Source organism: Rhyacophila brunnea, unplaced genomic scaffold (genome assembly GCF_057557595.1).
Source record: "Rhyacophila brunnea isolate RB1 unplaced genomic scaffold, BYU_Rbru_1.0 scaffold_20, whole genome shotgun sequence".
In the NCBI taxonomy this organism is placed as follows: Eukaryota; Metazoa; Arthropoda; class Insecta; order Trichoptera; family Rhyacophilidae; genus Rhyacophila; species Rhyacophila brunnea.
The window spans coordinates 3,223,371-3,247,417 of record NW_028232860.1 but is presented as its reverse complement, the minus strand read 5'-3'; the positions used below and the strand labels follow the sequence as shown (position 1 = coordinate 3,247,417).

General features: G+C 33.3%; 1 protein-coding gene across 1 annotated transcript in view; it reads left to right on the top strand.

Annotated features, from left to right (window-relative positions):
* Window positions 1-24,047, top strand: part of Ppn (proteoglycan-like sulfated glycoprotein papilin) — a 326,333-nt gene that overhangs the window by 231,134 nt on the left and 71,152 nt on the right. Inside the window, exons 4-14 of the mRNA XM_085948667.1 lie at window positions 10,538-10,713; window positions 11,249-11,309; window positions 11,532-11,614; window positions 12,577-12,727; window positions 13,473-13,596; window positions 14,198-14,278; window positions 15,184-15,356; window positions 15,705-15,837; window positions 15,921-16,143; window positions 18,391-18,511; window positions 19,951-20,127. Coding sequence (XP_085804793.1) covers window positions 10,538-10,713; window positions 11,249-11,309; window positions 11,532-11,614; window positions 12,577-12,727; window positions 13,473-13,596; window positions 14,198-14,278; window positions 15,184-15,356; window positions 15,705-15,837; window positions 15,921-16,143; window positions 18,391-18,511; window positions 19,951-20,127 — 1,503 coding nt within the window. The remainder of the gene's footprint in view (window positions 1-10,537; window positions 10,714-11,248; window positions 11,310-11,531; window positions 11,615-12,576; window positions 12,728-13,472; window positions 13,597-14,197; window positions 14,279-15,183; window positions 15,357-15,704; window positions 15,838-15,920; window positions 16,144-18,390; window positions 18,512-19,950; window positions 20,128-24,047) is intronic.

The window sequence follows — 24,047 nt, the reverse complement described above, 5'->3', positions numbered from 1 at the left end:
TAAAGGTTACATGTAAATTGTACGTAAAACATTTCACCGTCGCACAGTTCGCCGTGAGCTTTCTTATCGGAAAGAGATGACCATACCTACCTATATAATACGGTCTCCAATTTTATTAGATTCAATATGAACAATAATTCAATTTTCTATAAATCTGATAAAAATGAGACAATATTGACACAAACGCTCCACGAAAAACGTGTTATGTTTTATGTTAATGCTATACGACCATCTATTTCCGGTACGACAGTTCACGGTGAACTGTGAACGGCGAATAATGTACAGTATACGTTTAATAATATTATTGCACTTTTTTGCACTCAACTATACTCATCTGCTTCTTTGCCTGATTAGGTACCTCGCATAAAATTAAATCAAATTATATTTAATACTTGTATTACATGTAATTATTCTGATTTTGGCAAAATTCATGAATCCAATAATGAAAACCTAACCTAACCTAAAAAATGATCTGGAATATCGGCTATTTTCAAAATTTGTTTGCCAAGAACCGTGTTTTATTTAGACATGAATTTTATGTTAATACTATACGACCCAAAGAGGTTAGACGGTCTTTAATATACGGCCATATATTTCCGATACAATATTTCACGGTGAAGGATACGGCGATATGTATACATACAAATTTCCGGACACGCTTCCGGACACGAAGTATTAGGTATAAAGTTTTGCTTTATGTTCAATATAGATAATTTGAAAACATCTCATGCATACTAGAAAAAATCATTTTTGTAGAATAAAATAAGACACCCGATGGGACTTGAACCTGTATCTGATGGATTCGCGCCAGTATGCTTTTCCAATTAAGCTACGGGCAACTTACTAAATTAGGACGATGTAGTAGTAAAGTTGTTACACGAATTAATGCTTATCGAATTGCGTTATAATGTTGGCTATCGATTTTAGTATATTAATTGCTACCTACTTAATTTTGCTTTATGATTGCGGTAATTCTTTTAAGCTCATCAAATTCCACTTCACTACATAATTTACTTGTTAGTACTACATACCAGTGGCGAAGGGTGGAGGTAAACTGTTAAGATCCGACATAAATAGTGGACACTGTAATTCATTTTTCATAGCTGAAAAAATTCATGAATTCAAGAATGAAAACCTAACCTAACCTAGCCTAATCTAACTAATAATCCAGAGGTTATAGCGGCTATTTTCAAAATTTGTTTGCTGCCGTCATCCTCTAAAGCAGTGGTTCCCAAAGTTGACTGGGCTCCGACCCATCTAACAAAAATTTCCAATCTTGGGACCCACCTCCTAGCTGTCTTAGAAAAAAGTGGGCATACATTTTGGTAATGCTCAGATTCCCTAGTGGCAATTCGTGAAACTACTTAATGCTGTCTTATTTGTTCTAATTGAAATAAAAAAAATATGTTTTATAAGTGTTACCAATATGAATGAAAGACTGTTGAAATAAGAAACACAACTTAAAAAAAATTATTACTTAAATACCTACACCTGCAAGGTTTTTTTACAAAGTTATTTCAATGGGAAGGATGTATTTGTTTCTTATTTTTCTGCATTACAGTTTTAGCATCAACTTCAACTTTAGTTGCTTTTAATCGCAGTGAGTTTGATATATCCAATTTATTTCGGTATTTAGTTTTAATGTTAACCATAGCCGAAAATCCGACCTCACATAGATATGAGGTAGTAAAGAGGAGGAGGACTTTCATAGCTTCATCGAACAGGCAAGGATAATTATCAGCAACTGAGAGCCAGAATTTCGTTAACTGTTTACGATTGAAACTATTTTACAGATACGTATCTTCTGATAAATCAATGAGTTCTTCACTTGCTTTTGTTGACATACTAGTTGGTAAGTCGTATTGAAATAGGTTACAAACCAACGCAACGAATCAAACTTTTTCATCTCTTCCCCAAAATAGTCGTCAAAGTTAATTTATTAACAGTGATAAATGACTGAAAATTTCAGACAGTACGTTCATCTTAGACTGCACTTGGTTTTCAATAATAAAAGTTTCAAGTGTTTCAAAACAATCATAATAAGTTTATTTCAATTTTTAGGAATTATAAATAGCAAAATGAAATATCAAATTTATCACTTCCTATTTTTTTAAATTCATGTATACAGTGGCGAGGGCCGACCCAATATTCGCTCGCGACCCACTGGTGGATCGCGACCCATAGTTTGGGAAACCATGCTCTAAAGTGTAAACCGACAAGAACCGTGTCTTATTTAAACAAGAATTTTATATCAGTCCTATACTACCCACAGAGGTTAAACGGTCTTTAATATACGGCCATATATTTCCGATACAATATTTCACGGTGAAGTGTGACACGGCGAACTGCATTCGTACAAGTTTCCGGAGACACGGAAAAAAAATAATATTCTGTAGGTACCTACGTTCGCGCACTGGCAGGATTTTTATCATCTCCATGGTTACGAAATGAATCGATGTTGATGTCAAATAAAAAATACCTATATATTAATAAATTATGTAATTAGCAAGTACATTCCACTGAGTATGATCACAAAAGCTCTGTCCATTAATTATCCGCGTACAATTAGCCTGTTATCGAAGGCTTTAAATTATTAACGCAGCCCTAAATTAGTAGTTGAGGGTTTAATAAGATAAGTATAGCAATTGTTGTTGCAGTAATGCATGCTGGCCTGCATAATGATAATGCATATAACTAGCTGCAACAAGGTAATGTTTAAAAGCTAGTGTGGAGCTTTTTTTATAAAGCTACGCGCAAAACGTGCGCCTGTGATTAAATCTCACCAGTGGCATGGCAAGGGAATGATAAATCATTTAAATAAAACAAGTATATCATCATTAAAATCCTTTTTCTCGTAATATATTTTTTGGTAATAAATACTTTCTAGAAAGATCATACATAAATCAGTAGCGAAGATCCGCCATAAATAGTGCACATTAAACTTTGTAAGTCATAAGAATTTATTTTTATTGAACTAAGACTACAATAAATTTAAAGATGTTATTGGTTAGTTTTTAAAAATCAATTAAACATTGCCTAAACCAAACCATAATAATTTTGGTATATTTTGGGCGATAAGTGCGGCTTAAGCGTCTGCCAAAAACATCGTGGGTCTCAGGTTCGAATCCTGGGTCTGGCAAGTACACATATTGTTTTTCATTTTGTGTATGAGCTGAGTACTTGGTTGAGCAAGTGGCTGAGATCCATTTCTCGTAAAAACAAAATCTGTTAAAACAACCTCCACTCTGTGGGGGTCCATATAATCTTATTAGGGTCGGACATGGTCGAATATAATATCAAGTCGTACTTATCTAATGTCTTATAATAATGACAGCGGTATTATCAAATATTTGATATAAATCGATATCAAATTAATGTTCTTATTAAATCTGATAAAAATGAGATAATATTGACACCAACGCTCCACGAAAAACTTGTCATTTTTTATGTTAATGCTATACGACCATCTATTTCCGGTACGACAGTTCACGGTGAACTGTGAACGGCGAATAATGTAGAGTATACGTTTTATAATATTATTGCACTTTTTTGCACTCAACTACGAGTATATTGATCTGCCTCTTTGCCTGATTAGGTACATCGCATAAAATTAAATCAAATTATATTTACATACTTGTATTATATGTAATTATTCTCTCTATCAAATATTCCTTCAGGAGCATACACATTAGCGATTAGCAGAAGATTTCTCTGAAATTAAGAAGTTTTGTGCCTAGTAATAAATAAATAGATATATAATAAAATATATTATAAAAAAAAACATTTTTAGAACAATACATCATTTTCACCCTAGAGCCGGAGTGCAAAGCTATGAAGCATATACTCTAATACGTACAATTTACATGTAACCGTTTACTCCAGTGTCTGCCAAACTGTGTGCCGCAAGAAGTCTCAGGGTGTGCCGCGAAGGAAGAAGCCTCAAAACTGTTTTCCATCACTTGATTATCAAATGTACCCGTGGGTCATCAATCCATTCGAAAAATTTGACGGTACACACCTGTCACTAACAGAGGAAGAAATTTTAATAGATGTAAAAACGATCCTGTGTACAAAGCCTCATTTTATGAGCTATAGTTGTCAGCATTTTGGATGTCGCTTTGGAGTCAATGTCGTCGATTGGCTACAACAGCAATTATTAAATATCTGTTGCCGTTTGATACGACGATGCGAAATGAAATAAAAATAATTACAAGATAAAAAGATTTTTTTATATACCACGTTTTTAAATTTTCTGTTGAATCATATAAACTTGACAATTCTATGTATTAATTAATAAATACTTTTTATTGTACTTGATAGAAATACTGAATAAATATCAGTGGCGAAGGGTGACTTTTGGAAACGGGTAGGCTGTGGAGAAAGCACATTGGTTAGATGTATTTACGGGAAATAGGAAGATAATCCGACATAACTACTGATGAATATTGGCAGGTACACAAAAACCGATGAAATTTCAAAAGCTCACTGATGGTATAAAATTTAGCAATTAATTTGAATTATGTATTTTCTTAAATATAAACGCAAAAAATATATTGAAAATATCCGTTGTTGTGAATCTGTTCCATAACAATTTATAATTTAACCCGTAAACTAGACATTTTAAAATACGTCTATATTTAAAACACAGACGTAGATACAATATCAGATTTCAACTTACATAATTGGCTGAATAATTGTCTTAGTCTATGAATAAACTAACCGACAAATAAAAATCACGAGATAAATTATTTATTATTTTTAACAACAATCAATATTTATATGTGATTGAATCCCTAGAAATTATTTTTTTAAATTATCTTATAAAGTATTTTTAATAAATGTGCTCTTACGTAAAATGTAAGCGCTCCTTAAATAGCTTACCAATTTATATGGGCCGCCGCAGACGTCTTGAAATTATGAGAAACAAACTTCATATAAAATAAGTTTTCGATTCACGCGAACGTAATCCATACAATATGTGAAGCGAAACGAGATGTCGCTTATTTTTTTAAACCTTCCAGACATGCCATAAATGGTGCTTATTGAAATAGTGGAAAAGATTGTAAAATTATTATGACAATTATACGATAGATGTCGTTGGGCATATTGAATATACTATTATGTGATTATATTAAAAAATATTTTTCTTAAGAAGGTAGGCTTTAAATAATCGCCTAGTATGGAGTCTTCGCCACTGATAAATATTATAGAATACAGAAATGTCATTTTGACATTTCATATTGATTTCCATAGTAACGTTTTTTTTTTTTTTTACCCCTTAGCAACCAATAATAGTGAGTAGTAAATATTACATTTAACGAATTTTTGCCGAAACATACAAAACAGAATTAACTGAAAATGAATTCAATTCTGCTTAAAGATGGCCAAAAGTATTAAAAGAATGCATTGTCGTCGTGTTCTGATATATTCTAAAAGTTTAAAATGTCTAGCTAGTCGGGAAGTTAAAAATCTTGGACAAACAAGAAAAAATCTGTACCGGACAAATAAGAATACGAGCTAAATCGAGAGCGGTATAGATGGTAGTTGAGGAGTTACGTGTTTGTTTAATTTAAGCGTTTAGTTTAGTTTAGTTTAATTTAGAGCCGCGTTTTGACAGAATTCTTTCTAAAAATCAATTACATCCTTTTCACTAATAAAATTATTACCACATATGTACTATGTTGATAAAATATTAAAATATTAAAAAAATACACTATGATTTCCTTTATTCATATTAATAAGGTACATTTCCCTTTTTAACAGATTTTTATTTGGTGTACCGCGGAACAAATTCCATTCACCAGTGTGCGCCGTGAAGTAAAAAAAGTTTGGCAGACACTGGTTTAACCTCTTCTTTCATTGTTTTCGTGGATAGAAAAAAATGTTTTCATGTGTTTTTGAATATGGAATGTTTTACACGGAAACGGTAAAACCTCTCAGAAATAATTATCTGTATGTACTACACTGTAGCAGAGAATAATTATAGGTTAACTTATTTCAACCCTAACTCGACGTGACGTGACGTAACATTGTGACGCAACGTGAGAAGAGGCTCTACAATTTATTATTATTTACGTCAAGAATATTGAATTGTCTATTCAACCGTATCAGATATCATCATTTATTATTTATATTGAATGTGTGGGATATTCACTCATTAAATTGATAAGTTCAAACATTTCCTTTAATATTCAAATAAACTTAATTATATTTTTCAGAGATCAGTGGCGAAGGGTGGAGGTAGGCTGTTAAGGGTGATGCTTCTACCTATCAGAGGCACTTAGCGGAAAAATACGAAGCTTGCAATTTGAGACATTTTTTTGATAATTTACAATTTCAACTGTATTAATTAATAAATGTATATATCTAACATTAAAAAAATATTTTTTCTCTTTTAAGTCAAAGATTAACTTGCAATAATTGTAAAAAATGTTATAAAATCTGAATTTGTCACAGGACCGCATCTTATTATTTCTACATTATATTTTATGGTCATATTTATTAATAAAATTTAGTTTATTAAGTTTTCAATTTTAGGTATGGTAATATTATTTCGAATTTACTTACGGTAAAAACGAAACAATAATGCGGTCGGTCGATAGTGTGCGTGCGTATGGGGAGCCGTGATAAACGCCTGGCAGCTGATGACCGCGTATTCGTACATATACGTACATATACAATCGACGAACCGCATCATTGTTTCGTTTTTACTATACCCACCTATTTTCTTCTGTCTTTCTCTTGTATTCCTGTGGTTTTATTAGGTAGTTTATTCGTAATTTATGTATTTAGACAAGGAGTTGATTTCAATATTATACAGCTATCTATTTTCGATACTACATCTCACGATTAACTGTGTTACGGCCAACTTGAAAAATTCCGGAAACGAGATTGGCTAGGTGCGGACAGCCGGACTCGGTAAAATGTAGAAGATTGTGGCAATGCAGCACATTGGCTTGGATTTATTAAGCAACGTTTTGAACATTTGATATTTTGACCATTTGTAGACCATGTTTGAGTTTCACTACAAATAACGTTTTATAATAAGTACGGGGACGCACCAAGTATGGGTGTTGGGAGTGCGCAGCACCCGGGCGGCAAGTCGCGGAGAACGAAAGAATAAACAGAAAATACATTTTACAATACTTCAATTACCTACGTAAACTGAATCTAATGTTGAAATATATGAAGTAACTACGTGTGTTGCATAATACCTAAGAGTGACACCTACCAAAGGCCGGAAAATCGAAGAATAAACTCAAAATTATTTTTAACATATTATTATATACATATAAAAGGGGGGACATGCTCGTCGAAGGTCAAAATTGAGTTTTGATTGTATTTTCAAACCATCATCCTGGACACTCCTTAAACGTTGTAGATAATCTATGTATATAATTTTGAAGCCTTATTATCCTTTATAGATATTTTAAACATTTGATGACTGCATAAAGTATTTTTGTTACATAAAATAGTATTCTTTTAAACCTCTCGCTCTAATGTTTTAGAATATAGTCATATTTCGGTACATAACTGTGCAGTGGTGTTAAGATTTTTTACATTTATTAATTTTTAAACGCATTTATAAAACCATTAGTATAATTTATTACGAGATAATTTTTGTAAAATATTCACGATAAAAAATTATATTGATAATCTCTGTGATCCCAAATTTGACAAGAATTAGGCATTTTATTATTCAAAAAATCAGCAAGGTTAACACATTTGAAGATGATTTTAAAGATACTTATTATAAGCTATGTCTTTGACCATTCAAGTGTGATAAACATCCTATGAATAATGATTGCTTTATAATAATTATTGACCTAAGAATAAGGTAGTGTTTTTTTGAAATATGCCATTTCTTTTGTCATTCCCCAGTGGTTAAGCTACAACATACGGCCGTAGCCATAAATTGACAAACTATAATTGAAGTAGGGAGTAAAATGATATTGACGCGCGTGTTTGAACATGTACCGTTTAAAAAAAATAAAAAAAAATCGCTTAGGTACATGTTCAAACACGCGCGTCAATATCATTTTACTCCCTACTTCAATTATAGTTTGTCAATTTATGGCTACGGCCGTATGTTGTATCTTAACTACTGGGGAATGACAAAAGAAATGGCGTATTTCAAAAAAACACTACCTTATTCTTAGGTCAATAATTATTATAAAGCAATCATTATTCATAAGATGGTTATCACACTTGAATGGTCAAAAACATAGCTTATAATAAGTATCATTAAAATCATCTTCAAATGTGTTAACCTTGCCGATTTTTTGAATAATAAAATGCCTAATTCTTGTCAAATTTCGGATCACAGAGATTATCAATATAATTTTTTATCGTGAATATTTTACAAAATTACCTCGTAATAAATTATACTAATGGTTTTATAAATGCGTTTAAAAATTAAAAAATGTAAAAAATCTTAACACCACTGCACAGTTATGTACCGAAATATGACTATATTCTAAAACATTAGAGCGAGAGGTTTAAAAGAATAATATTTTATGTAACAAAAATACTTTATGCAGTCATCAAATGTTTAAAATAACTATAAAGGATAATAAGGCTTCAAAATTATGTAAATAGATTATCTACAACGTTTAAGGAGTGTCCAGGATCATGGTTTGAAAATACAATAAAAACTCAATTTTGACCTACGACGAGCACGTGGGCCGTTAAGGGTTCAAGTTATCCCATTTCTATATAACATGTATCACAATTATTGTATAAAAATATACTGAAAAGCATTCTTTCGAAGTCTCAAACAGTGACGTCCCGTGGGGGTAGGCAGATTGAGCGTCGCTTGGGGGCGGCAGTTACTCGAAGGGCGGCAAATCGAGGAGAATCATTAGGTGTAAGTTTATAGAAATAGATATCTAAACTTACTAATAAAGGAAATATCTTTCCATTAAAAGATTGACCTCACTGATTAGAAACAAAATGTACCTATTAATTAACATAAAAAGCTTAACAGGTCTGATTTTTTTTTGTCGGGTTCGCGATGTCTAGTTTACTTCCGTTGTCCTTGGACGTCACATCCTTGATGACTAGCAATGACAGGTGCATATTTGCGAATTATATTTCAATTATAGGTAGTATACCTACCTATAATTTATCGAAATATTTTTGCCAGTCATTCGCGAGTTTTGAAAGTTGTCAAGTGTATATTTAAATTTATATGAAACCGTGGACACGCAATTTTGTAAATTGAAGTAGGTATGGCATTTAAATTAGATTTACTGGTACATATAATATATATATATATATATTTAGCAATGTATCCATATAACACATTTCTTAGATATTGGAGTCGTGAAAGGATGATAAAAAATACTGTATAAAAAAATGGTGCGGCATTTTCGCGCTGTTTATGGGCGGCATTTTGTCTCGGGACGTCACTGGTCTCAATAGAACGGTTTTGTGTCCTATTGTAATATGTAGGTATAATTAAAATGTATCTGCCAAAATATAATTGTAAAATATAGCCAGGGAAAAAGGCAACACCTATGCTAATATTTGAATGGGCATTATTATTATTATGTATAAATTGGTTTAATCTTATTGGATAGTAAAAAAAATCGCATTCGGACAATTTTCGTTCAGATTAATAAGTAGTGTGGTAAAATATTACATCTGTTTTTTTGTGTAAGAATAAAATAATATCTACAATTTCTATTTTAAAAATAATTTATATGTGGGGCAATTTTAATTTGGCACATGAGTGACAACTATCCTAGTATGTACGGATTGAAATATCTTCTTTAGAATGTTGAATAGTGCCAATTATTCGTGTCCGGAAATGTGCACGTATGCAGTTCGCCGTATCACATTTCACTGTGAAATGTTGTATGGGAAATATATGGTCGTATATTTTTTAAGACCGCCCAATCTCTTTGGGTCGTATAGTACCTACTGAGATAAAATTCATGTCTAAATAAAAACATGGTTCTTGTCGGTTTACAGAACGCCAGCGGCAAACAAATTTTGAAAATAGGCAATATACTGGTTTATTTGTTAGGTTAGATTAGGTTTTCATTCTTGAATAATTCATGAATTTTGCCAAAATCGGCCATGAAAATTGGCGCGTTTCCCGCCTGGCTTTCTGTACACCGACTTGTACCTAAAACACTAAATAAAAACTACCGAAATACAAGGGAACGACGGTAGAAAATAGGTATGTAATTAAATAAGAATTCATACAGAACAACGCGTATTTTTTTAAGATACGCGATATGAAAGCTCACGGCGAACTGTGCTACGGTGAAATGTAATACATATATACAATTTATATGTACCTAACCCGAGTTATTAGTCAACTGATTGGATTTATCATTTTATCGATATCAGAATAATGCAGAAAATATAAATTAAACAAATTAATGGGTAAACTATCCTTGTACCTATTAAAGCATAACGTAATTTTATCTGCTTACAAATTTACGTGGTACTAGTTATAAAAGTGGTTGAAGGTATCTACTTTGGAATTATTGGAGTTTTATTTATTTTGATTGCGTTATTTTTCTAGGCTACAGTGAGATTACGACAAAAACGGCAGCAGGGTGCCGAACTGTACCTGCCGAGCTCGTACGTTCTTCCAGGGGGAGAGGGCTCAGGGTGGGGCCCATGGAGTTCGCCGTCTGCCTGCTCCAGAACATGTGGGGGAGGAGTCACATCCCAAACACGAAGATGTGAACAATTAGGGTAATTAACTTTTTTAATACTTATCGGTGTCATCTATAATATCTTCCAACATTATAACCATGGCTCCTACATTCTGAAACGGGCCCCCAGGCTAGAATCTTTGGAGGATCCCCCTACCTATCGTTAACGATAAAGGCAATGTGACACTATACAAGCATTTTCCAAATGGTGTAAAATTATTTAACGATTTTTGTATTTTTTGAAAACATCTACTTACTTGAATTTGAAGTTGTCGAGTATTGACACACAATAATCAAAAATTGTATCGCACAACCACATATTTAAAAATTTTAATATTTTTGAAGTGAAATAGCGCCGCAGGCGACTTTTTTACTATTAGAGCAAATTTTTTAATGTGCGTTTGTGCGTTTAACTCATTTACCTGGTTGACCTATCATGCCAGGCCCCGCCTAAGCCCAGGCCCCCAGGCCAGAGCCCTGTCAGCCCTCCCCCCCCCTTGTGGGGGACATGATTATAACATTATTTATTTAATTAAACCTGGTTAATACGAAATACTTATTCAATATTTTTTCAGGAGAGATGGATCTCCACAGTGCCGTGGTGGTGAAAAGAAGTACTATTCTTGCAATACGCAGGTAGAAATTAATAAATAATATTTTATATTTTATTTTAATACTTACTGCCATCTGTTTATTAATAAGTTAACGAAAAGAATAAGTTTATGTATTTAATTCAATAACAATTATATAGATGGCAAAATCTAATTTGAAATGATATTGTAAAATAATAATGTTATTATTTTTATATTGCATAATAAGCAACATTATTATTATACTTATAACCATTTTGTTTTTCAGGATTGTCCAGTGGAAAGTGTGGATTACAGATCTGCGCAGTGTTCTCAAAACGACAGAACTCCTTTTGAGGGCATCAATTATGAGTAAGTATTTTCTTCTTCTTTTCAAACCCATTACTCTGGAAACTGTGAAGCCGCAATCATCTTGTTCAAATATCTTTTAAATATTAAAATTAATAATTTGTGATATTAAATTTATCCTTTAAATCTTAATTGTATTCCAGCAAAGTAAATTCCAACAAATTTATCCATTTTTATTATTTCTTCATCTGTTGTTTTTTCGTAATAGTGGAAGACAAAAATATAATAAAAAATTCTAATTACTTACCCAATCAAAGTTTTGTAAGTACTATTTTATTTGAGTTGTTTTTGCGACCCGGGTTTCGCCTTTTGGCATCTTCAGGCACAATGTGCTGTCATCAATGGTAAATTATATTATTAATTATATGGTATTTAGAATAATATAAAGTAGCTAATGGGTATCGGTTTGTTTAAATCATGGTTATAAAATACTCATCTTCACCAAGATAGTGAAGAAACGAGAGCAATTCGAGGGCTTAGTGTCAAACAACACTATCTACAAAAGTGCAACTTTACAGGAGAGCCAAAAATCGTTATTTTAGATTCTTGTAACCCAACAAGGGAAATGTTTATTTAAAACCTAATGTTAATATTTTATAATTTATTGTGTATTGTACATTTATCTTGCTTATGATGATGTTAAAATTTATAGGGATAGTTTAAAAAAAATATGAAAACAAGGGTAACTTATGTAGTTAGCGTTAAACTTTACTGACGATTTAATAAGAAATTAGAAATGATTGACATAACGTTGTTTGACTACCATGTAGCCGTAAATGTAAAATAACGTTATCTCAAAAAAAAAAAAAAAAACACTTTTTTGTAGATAACGTTGTCTGACTTTAAGCACTCGAATTCCTGAATGTTAATACATTTACATATACGATATAAATAATATTAATATGATATAAATTCAATATTCAAATTTAATAAAGATATTAAATAATGCACATGTTTAATTCCAGATGGGTTCCTTACACAAAAGGTCCAAACCCGTGCGAGCTGAACTGCATGCCTCGGCGAGAGCGGTTCTACTTTCGCTTCCAAACCAAGGTGGCTGATGGTACTCTCTGCAATGACGAGTCTCTTGATGTCTGCGTCAATGGAGAATGCATGGTAAATAAAAAAATTAATTATTCATATTTAGTCATGCAAAGTCTAATAAAAATGACTATTTATACAATATGGCGAAGGGTCGCATGTTACTTAGCTATCACAAAAGGGGGTCGCTATCAGTGCTTCATAATATGATGATGAGTGCGGACAATTCAAGCGAATTAATTTAAAAATACCAAAAATTGCTAAAATTACATGAAATACCCTTTATTTTACACGGAACCCTAGATTTCCGCAGACCAATTGAGAAACACTAGTATAGAACATTACACTGTCCTTAACCTTAGTGATAAGCTTGGAGGGCCTGCCAAACATCGTGGCCTGGGGGCCCGTTTCAGGATGTGGGGACCATGGTTATGATGTGAAAACTGCTCGTAACTCATTTTTTAATTACTTAAATCATTGGTCTCAATAAATTCGTCTATAGAACTAAAATGATACAATTGATTCCAAATGAGTATAGGAAGGAACAATCAGTTAACAGAGAATAAATAGAATGATGCTGCTCAGTATGAAAACCGTCAATTTTAGACAAAATCGTTTGGGCAAATAGATAACAATCATTTCTTGTAAAAAAGTCTACTCATGCAAACTCCACTCTTTAAAGGTTCATATTATTAGTCCATGCTTAAGAATGAACATGCAATTTACAGTAGGTATGAAAACATGTACAAGAATATAGTTTGTAAAGTTGTTATTCTGTTTGAAAATAATAATGGATAGTTATGTTGGTGATCACTTTTAGCAAGTCGGCTGTGACATGATGCTCGGGTCGACAACTAGAGAGGACGCGTGCCGGCAATGTGGAGGAGACGGTTCGTCTTGCAAGACATCCGAAGGAGTCTTTGACAAGGATGATTTGACAGTCGGTAAGGAACTCGAAGTACTAGTATAACTTTATAAAATAAAACATCAAAAACTGTTGAATGCGAACAAAGCAATGCCGAAGATTCCGTGTCAGATGAATTGAATCACTGACTTAGACAGTGATTTATATATTATAACATAGTAATATCAAACAATGGACTTTATTTAATTTATTAATTTTAATAATTATTTAATTTATTTAATTATTTAACTTAATTTATTCTGGTATAATTCTACTTAATTCGATTAATTTTAAATATTACTTTTATTATTTACCATTATTTTCTGATTTTTTCTTATTTCGTCAATGTACAGCGCTAGTTATCTTTATATAAATGTTACGATTATAGATGAATAATAAATTGAATACTATTTAAAGATTTCACTAGTTTCTCCCTTTCTAATTTCATATCTTACGGATAGAAAAATATAATTGTAGGTATATAGTAAGTATGTTTAGAAAATTCTCAATGGTAATTAATGTTAAAATAATATACTTTGACCATAGATACAAAGATATCTTTAATATAGATGTACTAGATGTTACTAGATGTTACTAGATGTTAATCTAGTTAATTAATACTAGATGTTAAAATATTTCAGGTTACAATGACATTCTGCTGATTCCACAGGGGGCAACTAATGTTGCAATTCGAGAAGTAAAACCATCAAGCAATTACTTGGGTAAGTTATTTGAGATTAAACAAATAATATTCAATAATATTTTCCGACCATGTCCGATCCTAATAGGATCATATGGGCCTCCACAGAGTAGAGGTTTGTATTAACCGATTTTTTTTTTACGAGAAATGGATGTCTGCCACTTGCTCAACCCATTAGGTCCATACCTTGACTCACACACAAATTGAAAAACAATATGTGTACTTGCCAGACCCAGGATTTGAACCTGGGACCCACGGTGTGATAGTCCAACGCTTAAGCTGTGCAGCCACCGTGGGCGATAATATTAGGTTTTTTTAAATTCTACATCTTTCGAGCTTTTGCTATTGACAGCGTTGATAATGTAAAAATCCATTTTTTAAATAATATAGATACCTAATAATCATTTAAATTATATTTTAATCGTTTTTTTTCTGACCCAGGTTTCACCTTTCGGCATCTTCACGCACGGTGCACACTCAAAAATGACAAACGTTCAAATGATACAGAATTTAATTACCAACTTACTGTTTAAATTGGTACTAAATTTGTCACCCACGATGGCCGCGGGGATTAAGCGTCGGCCTATGTCGTGGGTCTTAGATTCGAATCCTGGGTCTGGCAAATGCACATATTGTTTTACAATTATTTGTGTAAGTCAAAGTATCGACCTAATAGGTTGAGCAAGTGGCTGATATCTATTTCTTGTAAAAACAAAAAATCTATTAATACAAACCTCCATACAATGGAGACACATATGATGTTATTAGGATTGGGCATGGTCGAAAGAGAAAAAAAATTATTAACATACCAAATTAAAATATCATGAAAACATCTGTACCTGAGAGCTTAACATCATAAACTCACAAAAAACTTAAAAAAGCGTACTAAACACACCTATATTGAGTTTAATTTTGCTTTGTCTTTAGCCGTCAGAAATAAAGGCGGAGACTTCTACCTGAACGGAAATTGGCTGATTGACTTCCCTCGGACTTTCACCTTCTCTGGCTGTCAATGGCACTACGACAGAGAGGCTGTCGGTTTCCCAACTCCCGACTCTCTCAAGTGTTTGGGACCAACATCTGAGCCACTCTATCTTGTAGTGAGTGGATTATATTATTTATTGTTTTGATATTGTGGAAGCTTTGGTCTTATTTTTAATCTCAAAAATCTACAGAATAATATGATCTATATAACACACATGATGTCATGAGTTGTATGGTATTTAAGCATCCATTCAATGTGCATTTGCAGATTTAGTGACATATTTATGAATGACAACTTCTTTTGAAAAAACGTAATTTGTAATTCGAATTTTGAATTACGAATTATGAATTTTTACTATCAAATTACTTCACTAGGGAAACCGAAAAGAGTAGATATGACCACATCTGACAGTCATAAACTTTGTGACGAGGAGACGTTGTTAATCATCATATTTTTTTTCCAGTTACTTTATCAAGGAACGAACCCTGGAGTAAACTACAAATACAGTGTACCACTTGGTATATCACAGAATACCGATGATGAGTATGCCTGGGTGCACGATGCCTTCACACATTGTACAGCTTCCTGCGGTGGAGGTTAGTAAAATAACACATAATATAGAGGATTTATATATACCACATATATCAACAAATTACTAATAACTTAATTAAAATTTTAGGATACCAGATGCGTAATGTAACCTGTGCATCACGCCGCGAACTGACTCCTGTGTCAGAAGATCTCTGTGATGTGGCGTTACGGCCAGCTGATAATCAGACTTGCGCGAACATCGCTTGCTCAGCACGCTGGTCTGAAGGCCAGTGGGGAGAATGCTCGGCCCCGTGTGGACAAGGAGGCAGTCAGCAAAGACAAGTCTATTGTTACAAGATCATAACGCGAGGGTAAGTGTCATTCTTTGTTCATCCACAGACTCATTCCAGTAGATACTTAAACTCCTTCAGCTTGTTCTTAAAGAAGTAAAAACAGCAGTGAGGAATATCAAAACCATTCATAAAATTAAATGGTCTCAGGCAAGGTCACACTTTGCATGCCTCTTCTTTAGGCAACATGGGATGCAGATATTGATGCTTGCAGCTCCGACACGATATTTATTAAACCAGCTGGCATACGCGGAATATTGGTGTAGTGGGGCCGGAGCAGTGCTTTGGCACTTCTTCAGTTAGTTTTAATTAATATTATGTTACAAGCAATAGTTTTGAGTTACGTGAATAAACAAAATGATCTCGTTGTTATTTTTAACTGGGTGTAAAAATACGAAGGAAGAGATTAGTCAGTTCAATTCCTAAGTGATTATAGGAAATGTATTGATCTTTAGCATCCTATCGATTCAATTTATTTGTCTGTTGATAATCTTTGGCATTGCTGTTACGAAATTTTCACTACGTATCTGTCAAAATATTAAAATGTGTGCTTTAATAAAAGAGGAGGGGAGGTGGGAAATTAGGACGTTTAAAAACTGCGACTTGATACTAATTTATTAGCATTACCCCACTGACTCCGATGATTTCATTACCATGACAGAATCGGTACTGTAAACAGCCTGGAGCTGGTACTGGAAGCCTTAGCCAAAAAAATTGGCCTACAGATAAATATGACAATAAAATATAGACATATATCGTCACCTCAATACTACAACTAGATAACTTGATTTTCACTGTTTTTGAGATAGCTATTGAATAATATGATTCTACATTTCCTTCTCTACAAAATGATAAAACTAGGAAAGTCAGAAGTTAATGGGAACTGTATTAATTTGGTGTTTAAAAATATTAGATAACTTTAAAACCATAAAATGTATTAAATAAATAAAATAATATATCTACAATATTTTTTCATACAATTGAACATTATTTAATTCAGGGTTTCCCAAACTTTTTCTGCAATGGAACACTTTGCAAACCCGGAAATTTTTACGGAACACTTAGTTTGTTTTGTAGGTTAATAATTAGCGCAGCTAACCGTTCTGCCAATTTTGGCAACTGTCGTTAAGCTGACAGGACTTGTCAGCCAGTCAGGCAAAAACAATATACCCCATCTTTTTCATGCGCACGGTGTGAGAAAAGATGGTCCTCCGCCTGTACCTAGATCATGGCCCCCACATCCCGAAGCGGGCCCTCAGGCTAGAATCTTTGCCGTGCCCCCTACTTATCGCTAAGGTTAAAGGCAATGTGACGGTCTACAGTTGCATATTCCAAATGGTGTTAGAGGTAAAATTAAGGGTATTTTTTAGCGATTTTTTGTATTTTTAATACACCCACTTTTATGTTGATATGCACAATTATGGACATGTCAAATATCGACAATAATCAAAAATTGTAAGTATGGAAAAACCACATATCATTAAATGTTAGTAAGCTGGAAATGAAACAGCGCCATTTTTTTACTATTAGTGCATGTTTGTGATGTGTGTTTACCTCACTTGGCTGGTCGATCTCTCACGCCCCCCCCCCCCCCCCCCGTAAGCCTAGTCCCCCAGGCTAGAGGCCTGTCAGCCGCCCCCTTGTGGGAGCCATGACCTATCTAGATACTTGACGTCATACACATCAGTGGAGATTGATCATCACTCGCCTTTCAATATGAAGTAGATTCTTTAATTATTTTAGTTTTACTTATTTTACTTCTACTTAGTAGAAGATCTTTAAATGTGTTGCAGTGTATAAAACCTTTCCAAATCTTCGCGGAACACCTATTCAGGTTCGGCGGAACACTGGTATTCCGCGGAACATAGTTTGGGAAACCCTGATTTAATTGTTCCCAATTAGATAAGCACAATTTTCCATTTTTATTTTAAATACTAATTATAGTCCCAACAATGACCAAATCAGAGTTATCTAGTTGTAGTATTGAGGTGACGATATATATAATATAATAATTATATAATTTATATCACTGTCTTTTATACTGTATAATAAACTGCACCTAAATTAGACGTAAAGCCTTAGCTTATTGCGCCACGTACTTTACGAAACGAAATCTTTTTTAAAAGAAAAAATCCCCGCCGTATTTATGGGCCAATGAGGAATAGCAACATTTGAAGTAGAAAGACACAGTACCGAGCTCGACCCCACAAGCCAACGATTTTGTGCGTTTCAGTGAAGCATCCTTTTAATTGAAATACACGGTTTCAGATTACCATCGATAGTTGATGATGACGAGTGTTTCCAAACTTTGGGACCGAAACCGGCTGAGCACCAGAAGTGTAACCAGGACGCCGTCTGTCCGGATTGGCACGTTGGACCATGGAACCCGGTAACTATTCGCATTTTAATGCCAACCTAATATTTTAAATCATATACTTAATGAAAGTTATTTATTACATACTTAATTAAATTATTATTTTTTTATTCAATAATAAGTATATTTACTAAACCATTTCTTTTATTCAACGAATAATTCATAAGATTTTGAGAATGTAACATTCCATATATTGAACATACATAACTTGAAAATACCTTAGATATATGAGAAACCCGGGGTTCCGGCGGCTAGCTCAGCTGTCCATCGAACCCCGGATTCACAAAAAAAAAAAAAAATATACGATATATTTGAGGGTGGAATTAAATAAAACCACGTCTGTCTCGTGTAACTTGGTATTAGCTTATATTTTACACTTTCTTTACATGTTTAGGTTTTTACAATTAGTTACGCAGGTCCGTATATGTCGGAAAGGGGACGCTTACTAACATCTTTTTTCTTTCTTTTTAAATTCCTCGTACCTACGCCGTCCAGCAAAAAGGACTCTCGCGATTGGCCAAATCTGATCGCATGATCTTTGATTCGGCGAATCACGAGCCTGACCCTGGCGCCGGCGCGCGAGGATTTCACGCACAATGCGCGGCAAAATTTATTATATTTGAATACTTATATTTAGTCTTAAAATTATCGCTTTCATCCATCATCATTTATACTTTTTAAATTAAATTAAATTTATCGTAATTACACCTCCGCCCAATATGCGATTTTCACACACCGGACGAAGGCCTTTACTTATGATTAAAAAATACTTACGTGGTTGAGCAAGGAATCAGATTAGATGTTTTATGAAGCCGTTTCTAGAGGTCAGGGTTACGTTTCGACTTATAGCTACTAAATGATTATTTTACACCGGGAGAAGCCCGCCTGTAACAGGGGTGTATCATATACCCACTAGAAAATTTGAAAAAAATACGATGCTCGATGGGATTTGAACCCGTATAACCACTGGTATCGCGCCAACTGTGCATTAACCAATTATGCTACGAGCCTCCTATCTAATTGCGATAATTTAAACTAGTAGGTCATACATAAAATGATTATCAAATTGTGTCTATATTTGAGGTGTTATCAAGTTATGTATGTTCAATATAATATGTAATGATACATTCTAAAAATCTCGTGAATTATAAAAGAAATGGTTTATTAAAAATTGTTGGAAAGTTCAAGTAGACGTTATAACTAAAATATTTGGCGAGAACCGAGCGTCGGTTAGTGATTAAGGAAATTAATATTCCTTGATTTAATACACAAAAACCGATAGTCAATAATAACATAAATGTTTTGAGAAATGTTACTATGTTATATTCTTATGTTACATATTGTTATTGAATCTGGATCCACAGTAAAGTTGTAGGGCAGGTGTTCTGTCCAAAATTATATTGCAGCCTCGACTGTTCTAAATAAATTTGTTTGATTGTGTGTTGCTAATTTAGTGTGACAAACTCTGCGGAGAAGGTAAGCAAAGGCGTTCCGTGCGGTGCTACCGAAAGTTAGACGGCCGAGTGGACATCCTCGATGACGGATACTGCCGGGACAAGCCTGAGGCGGAAAAGGACTGCTTCTTACATCCATGCGAAGGAGTGGACTGGGTGCTCTCCGATTGGAGTGGTGTAAGTATATTAATTAAGTAAACACATCGCGACCCGAGAACTACAGGGTTCTAAGTGAACAACTGCAGCAAAAAAGTTATGGGCTGTTGAAGTTTTGAACGCTTGTATTTTGTTAATTGTGAATGTTTTCAATTATTTTTTTGATTGAATATATCAATGATGGTACTGCTATGTTGTAACTATCAATAAAATTACGTTAAAACTAGTTTTTAATGGTTAATTTTATATATCATAAATTCAGTTAGAACTTTGTCCACCTGAAACTCAAACAAATCGCCTTTACTACAAGGTTCTAACTGAAATTTGTATGGAAATCCTGGTGATTCAGGACACATAGTTTCACTTTTCATGTTAAAATAAATAAAATTCTTGAAAGTTATCTAATATAATATTTTTTTCCGGAGAAAATGTATGGAAATTGTTAAGAAAATGGGAAATTTGGAAAAACTTAAATATTTGTTTGTAATTTTTGTTTAATACCATTTTAAAATGAAAATTATGTTGAAAATAAAATTTAATAAAAATAAAAAACTATTGTTGATTTGTTTATTGTTCAATTTAAACTGGCTTGTTGTCTTCACATCAGATACATTTATTGTAATTGTGTATACAAGATTGTTGTTACTAATGGCTGAGGGAATGTTGTGTGAAAATTCTTCTATTAAATCATTCGCTTCAGTTTTAGAATAAACTTCAAGCCAGCAAGAAGCATATCTTTCAGATCCATCATAACATCATAATGATATTGTACAATTAATATACTAAATCTTTATAGTGTAGGAATTCTCAGGAATAGGGATTTTAGAATACAGCATAACCATTTTTTCACCTCATCTACTGAGATTCGAAACATCTGAAACATTTATATCACTTTCAGGAAGACTTTTAAAACTAAAACATTAAATCAATGAATTAAATAGCCTTAAAATACTCTAAATATTTAAAAAAAAAAAAATAATGATAATATAATTAAACCTTAGTTACGTTTCATAATATTATAATTCATCTATTAGTGAGTTCACAATTTACTGTTGATATCAAATTAAACGAAACATTTTTTTGAGGTTATGTATCTCAAAGTTATAGTAGTTTATTTAAATACTCGTGGTTTCTAGTTAAGTATGCTGCATGAAGTACTAATAATAAATTTAAAATACAAAACAACAAGATTTTACTCTTCATATCGCAATTAAAACCATTTTAACAACTTTAAATGTATTCACAACCACGAAATGTCAAAGCACATAGAACTTTGTAGAACGACGGATCTTTTTAGATTATGGTAGAACTCTGTAGTACCACAGATATTCTGTAAAGTGCACATAGAACTCGGTAGTATTGGGGTTTAATGAAAAAGTATAAGAAATATCGACCTCATATTGATATAGTATGTAGATAATATGACTTGGAAGACTGCCTCATTATTACTTTAGTTTGGCCAAAAATCGACACATAGAACCTTGTAGTTCTCGGGTCGCAACATGTCGTTGAAGAAAATTTTCTCCACTTAGTTAAAATATCGCGAGTGGAGAACTACAAGGTTCTAAGTGTTTGTCCTTTGATGAAACAAAAGTAACAATGAGGCAGCGTAGAATACTACTTCATTGTTGGGTTTGTTTTCTCAAGGACGAATACTTAGAACCTTGTAGTATTAGGCTCGCGATATGTTAAAGTGATGCTGGAAAAGACTATTAGTTACTACCAAATTTGATGAATTGTCAAATGGCTTCTCAAAACAGAATTAAATAGTAATTTTTTACATATTGGTCAAGTGTAACAGATTCAGTAAAACAAGTGTAGATATTGCAAAGGTATTTAGCGAATATTTCAATGAACAATCACAAATACGTCAAACGCATACTAATTTATGTAATTTGTATCGAAAAGTGAAAATAAAGTTGTGATTATATAATGCTGCACGTCGCGTACTATCACGTGACGTCACAGTAAGCTGCCGCTACGGGAAAAATAGTGTATGTTCCCATCCCGTAGCACATTTTGAACCTTTAATTGAACATTGTCAGTTAGCAAAATCTTCCAAAATCACCAGAACAACGAGATCACCTCACATTATACCGCACTGTATCGACACCTGCATGACTCAATGAACGTTTTTAATCATTTTCTGCATGCCTACACATTTTCGACACATGTCAAAATTGCTTGTTTTTTGTTTTTAGCGGTTGGCACTATGTATTTTATATAAGAATGTTGTCTATTATCTATGGTCTGCAGGTTGGGTTCTGTTCTGTTCAAAATATTATCTATGGATATAATAAGGCAAGTAATTTTAATGCACGCACATGTAGAAACTGTTAAAATTAATTGAAATTAGCATGAGTAATGAATAATAATTCAAAATACTAATACATTAGAGTTGGCAATCTCCATCATTGAATTTACAGAGGTGGTGATCGTTTAAAATATTCTGCAAAATGACAAAACCATAGACTAAATTTGTTGCCGTGACAGAGTAACAATATGCGACGTGCATCTCAATATAATCACAACTTAAAGGTAGTGGCTAAGCCTGAATAAAAATAAACCACAAATGCAAGTGAAAAAGCATTTGGCACGCTTATATCTTCGCAATATGAATTTGAGTAAGAGCAAAGCCACACGGGCGGTGCCGTTTTGTTGCGTCGTCGCACCGCTATGATTTCGATGCACTGAGTGCCACACGGGCAATGTGGTGTCGTAATGCAACGCCGCTTACTACGACGTCGCAGCATCTCGGTGTTGGTTCACAAACAAAGAGTGTTTAAATAACACTGCCGCTCCGGCATCATCCTTCCCCGCTTCGTTTCTCTAGTCCCCTTGTGAGTTGCGCGTGCATTGCGTAGCCACACGACGTCGCAACGCATCGTGTGACATGTCACGAAAAATTCTATATAGCGCGACGCGACATCACCGCTCAGGCCCCGCAACGCAACGGAAACGCCCTTGTGCCTTCGCTCTAAGAAAGAATTTCTACGGCTGAATTAAATATTCTTTGTACACGTTGCTGGTAAATATTGATTTGAATGACTACATTCATTTAAAAACTGCGAGCGCGTGTTACTGAAATTTATTGTTTTTGTGTTAAATAATATAAAGTTAGTGGTAATTATTTTTAGTATGAAATAATATGGTTAACTATGTTGTGTTTAAATTTGGTAGCCGTACTGAGAAGCAACATGATGGTATAACGTTTCATAGTTAAGTTAACAATAATAAAATTGAGGTTCTACTGTGCGTTATACGCAAGAAACACGGCTTCATTTTGCCGAATAATATTCTCTCTTTATATTATTACTCTGAGGGTAGTGGCTATAAACAAGCAGCCATGTTTAATAAAAATGTTTCAGAACTTTAATCAAGTGCTCCTTCTTATTACATATAGTCAAACTCTTTAATTCAAATTTTTTATTTGAAAAAAATCAGTTTCTGTTTAGTAAAGAATAAATTATAAAACAACGTCAGTTGAAACTCTTTCTCACTAAGGTGGAATATATTAATACCGAAAACAATTTTGTTGAACACAGTTATTCCTAAACCTGTCATTGAAGCGTTGGTAATGCAATATGGAGACTGGGACAACTGGATGCCAAGATAATTGGGCGCCAGGATAATTGGGCGCCACACTGTAGAATGAAATAAATAGATGTTTGTTACGATTTTATACAGAAAGTAGACGAGGAATTTATCTACTACTTAGAAGTTTTAATTCATTTTGGATTGAGAATTATCATGTCCGAGGCTTTATGATATAAAAATAAAAGAACTCTCTTCTTGATGGAACTTAAACATATCCACAATTAAATCTTTATTTACGTGTGCATATTTAAATTCTCACCAAGTATAAAATAATAATATAGTAATTTAAATATAAATAATAATATTAAATATATATTTTAAAAGTACCTATAATTCACGAACGT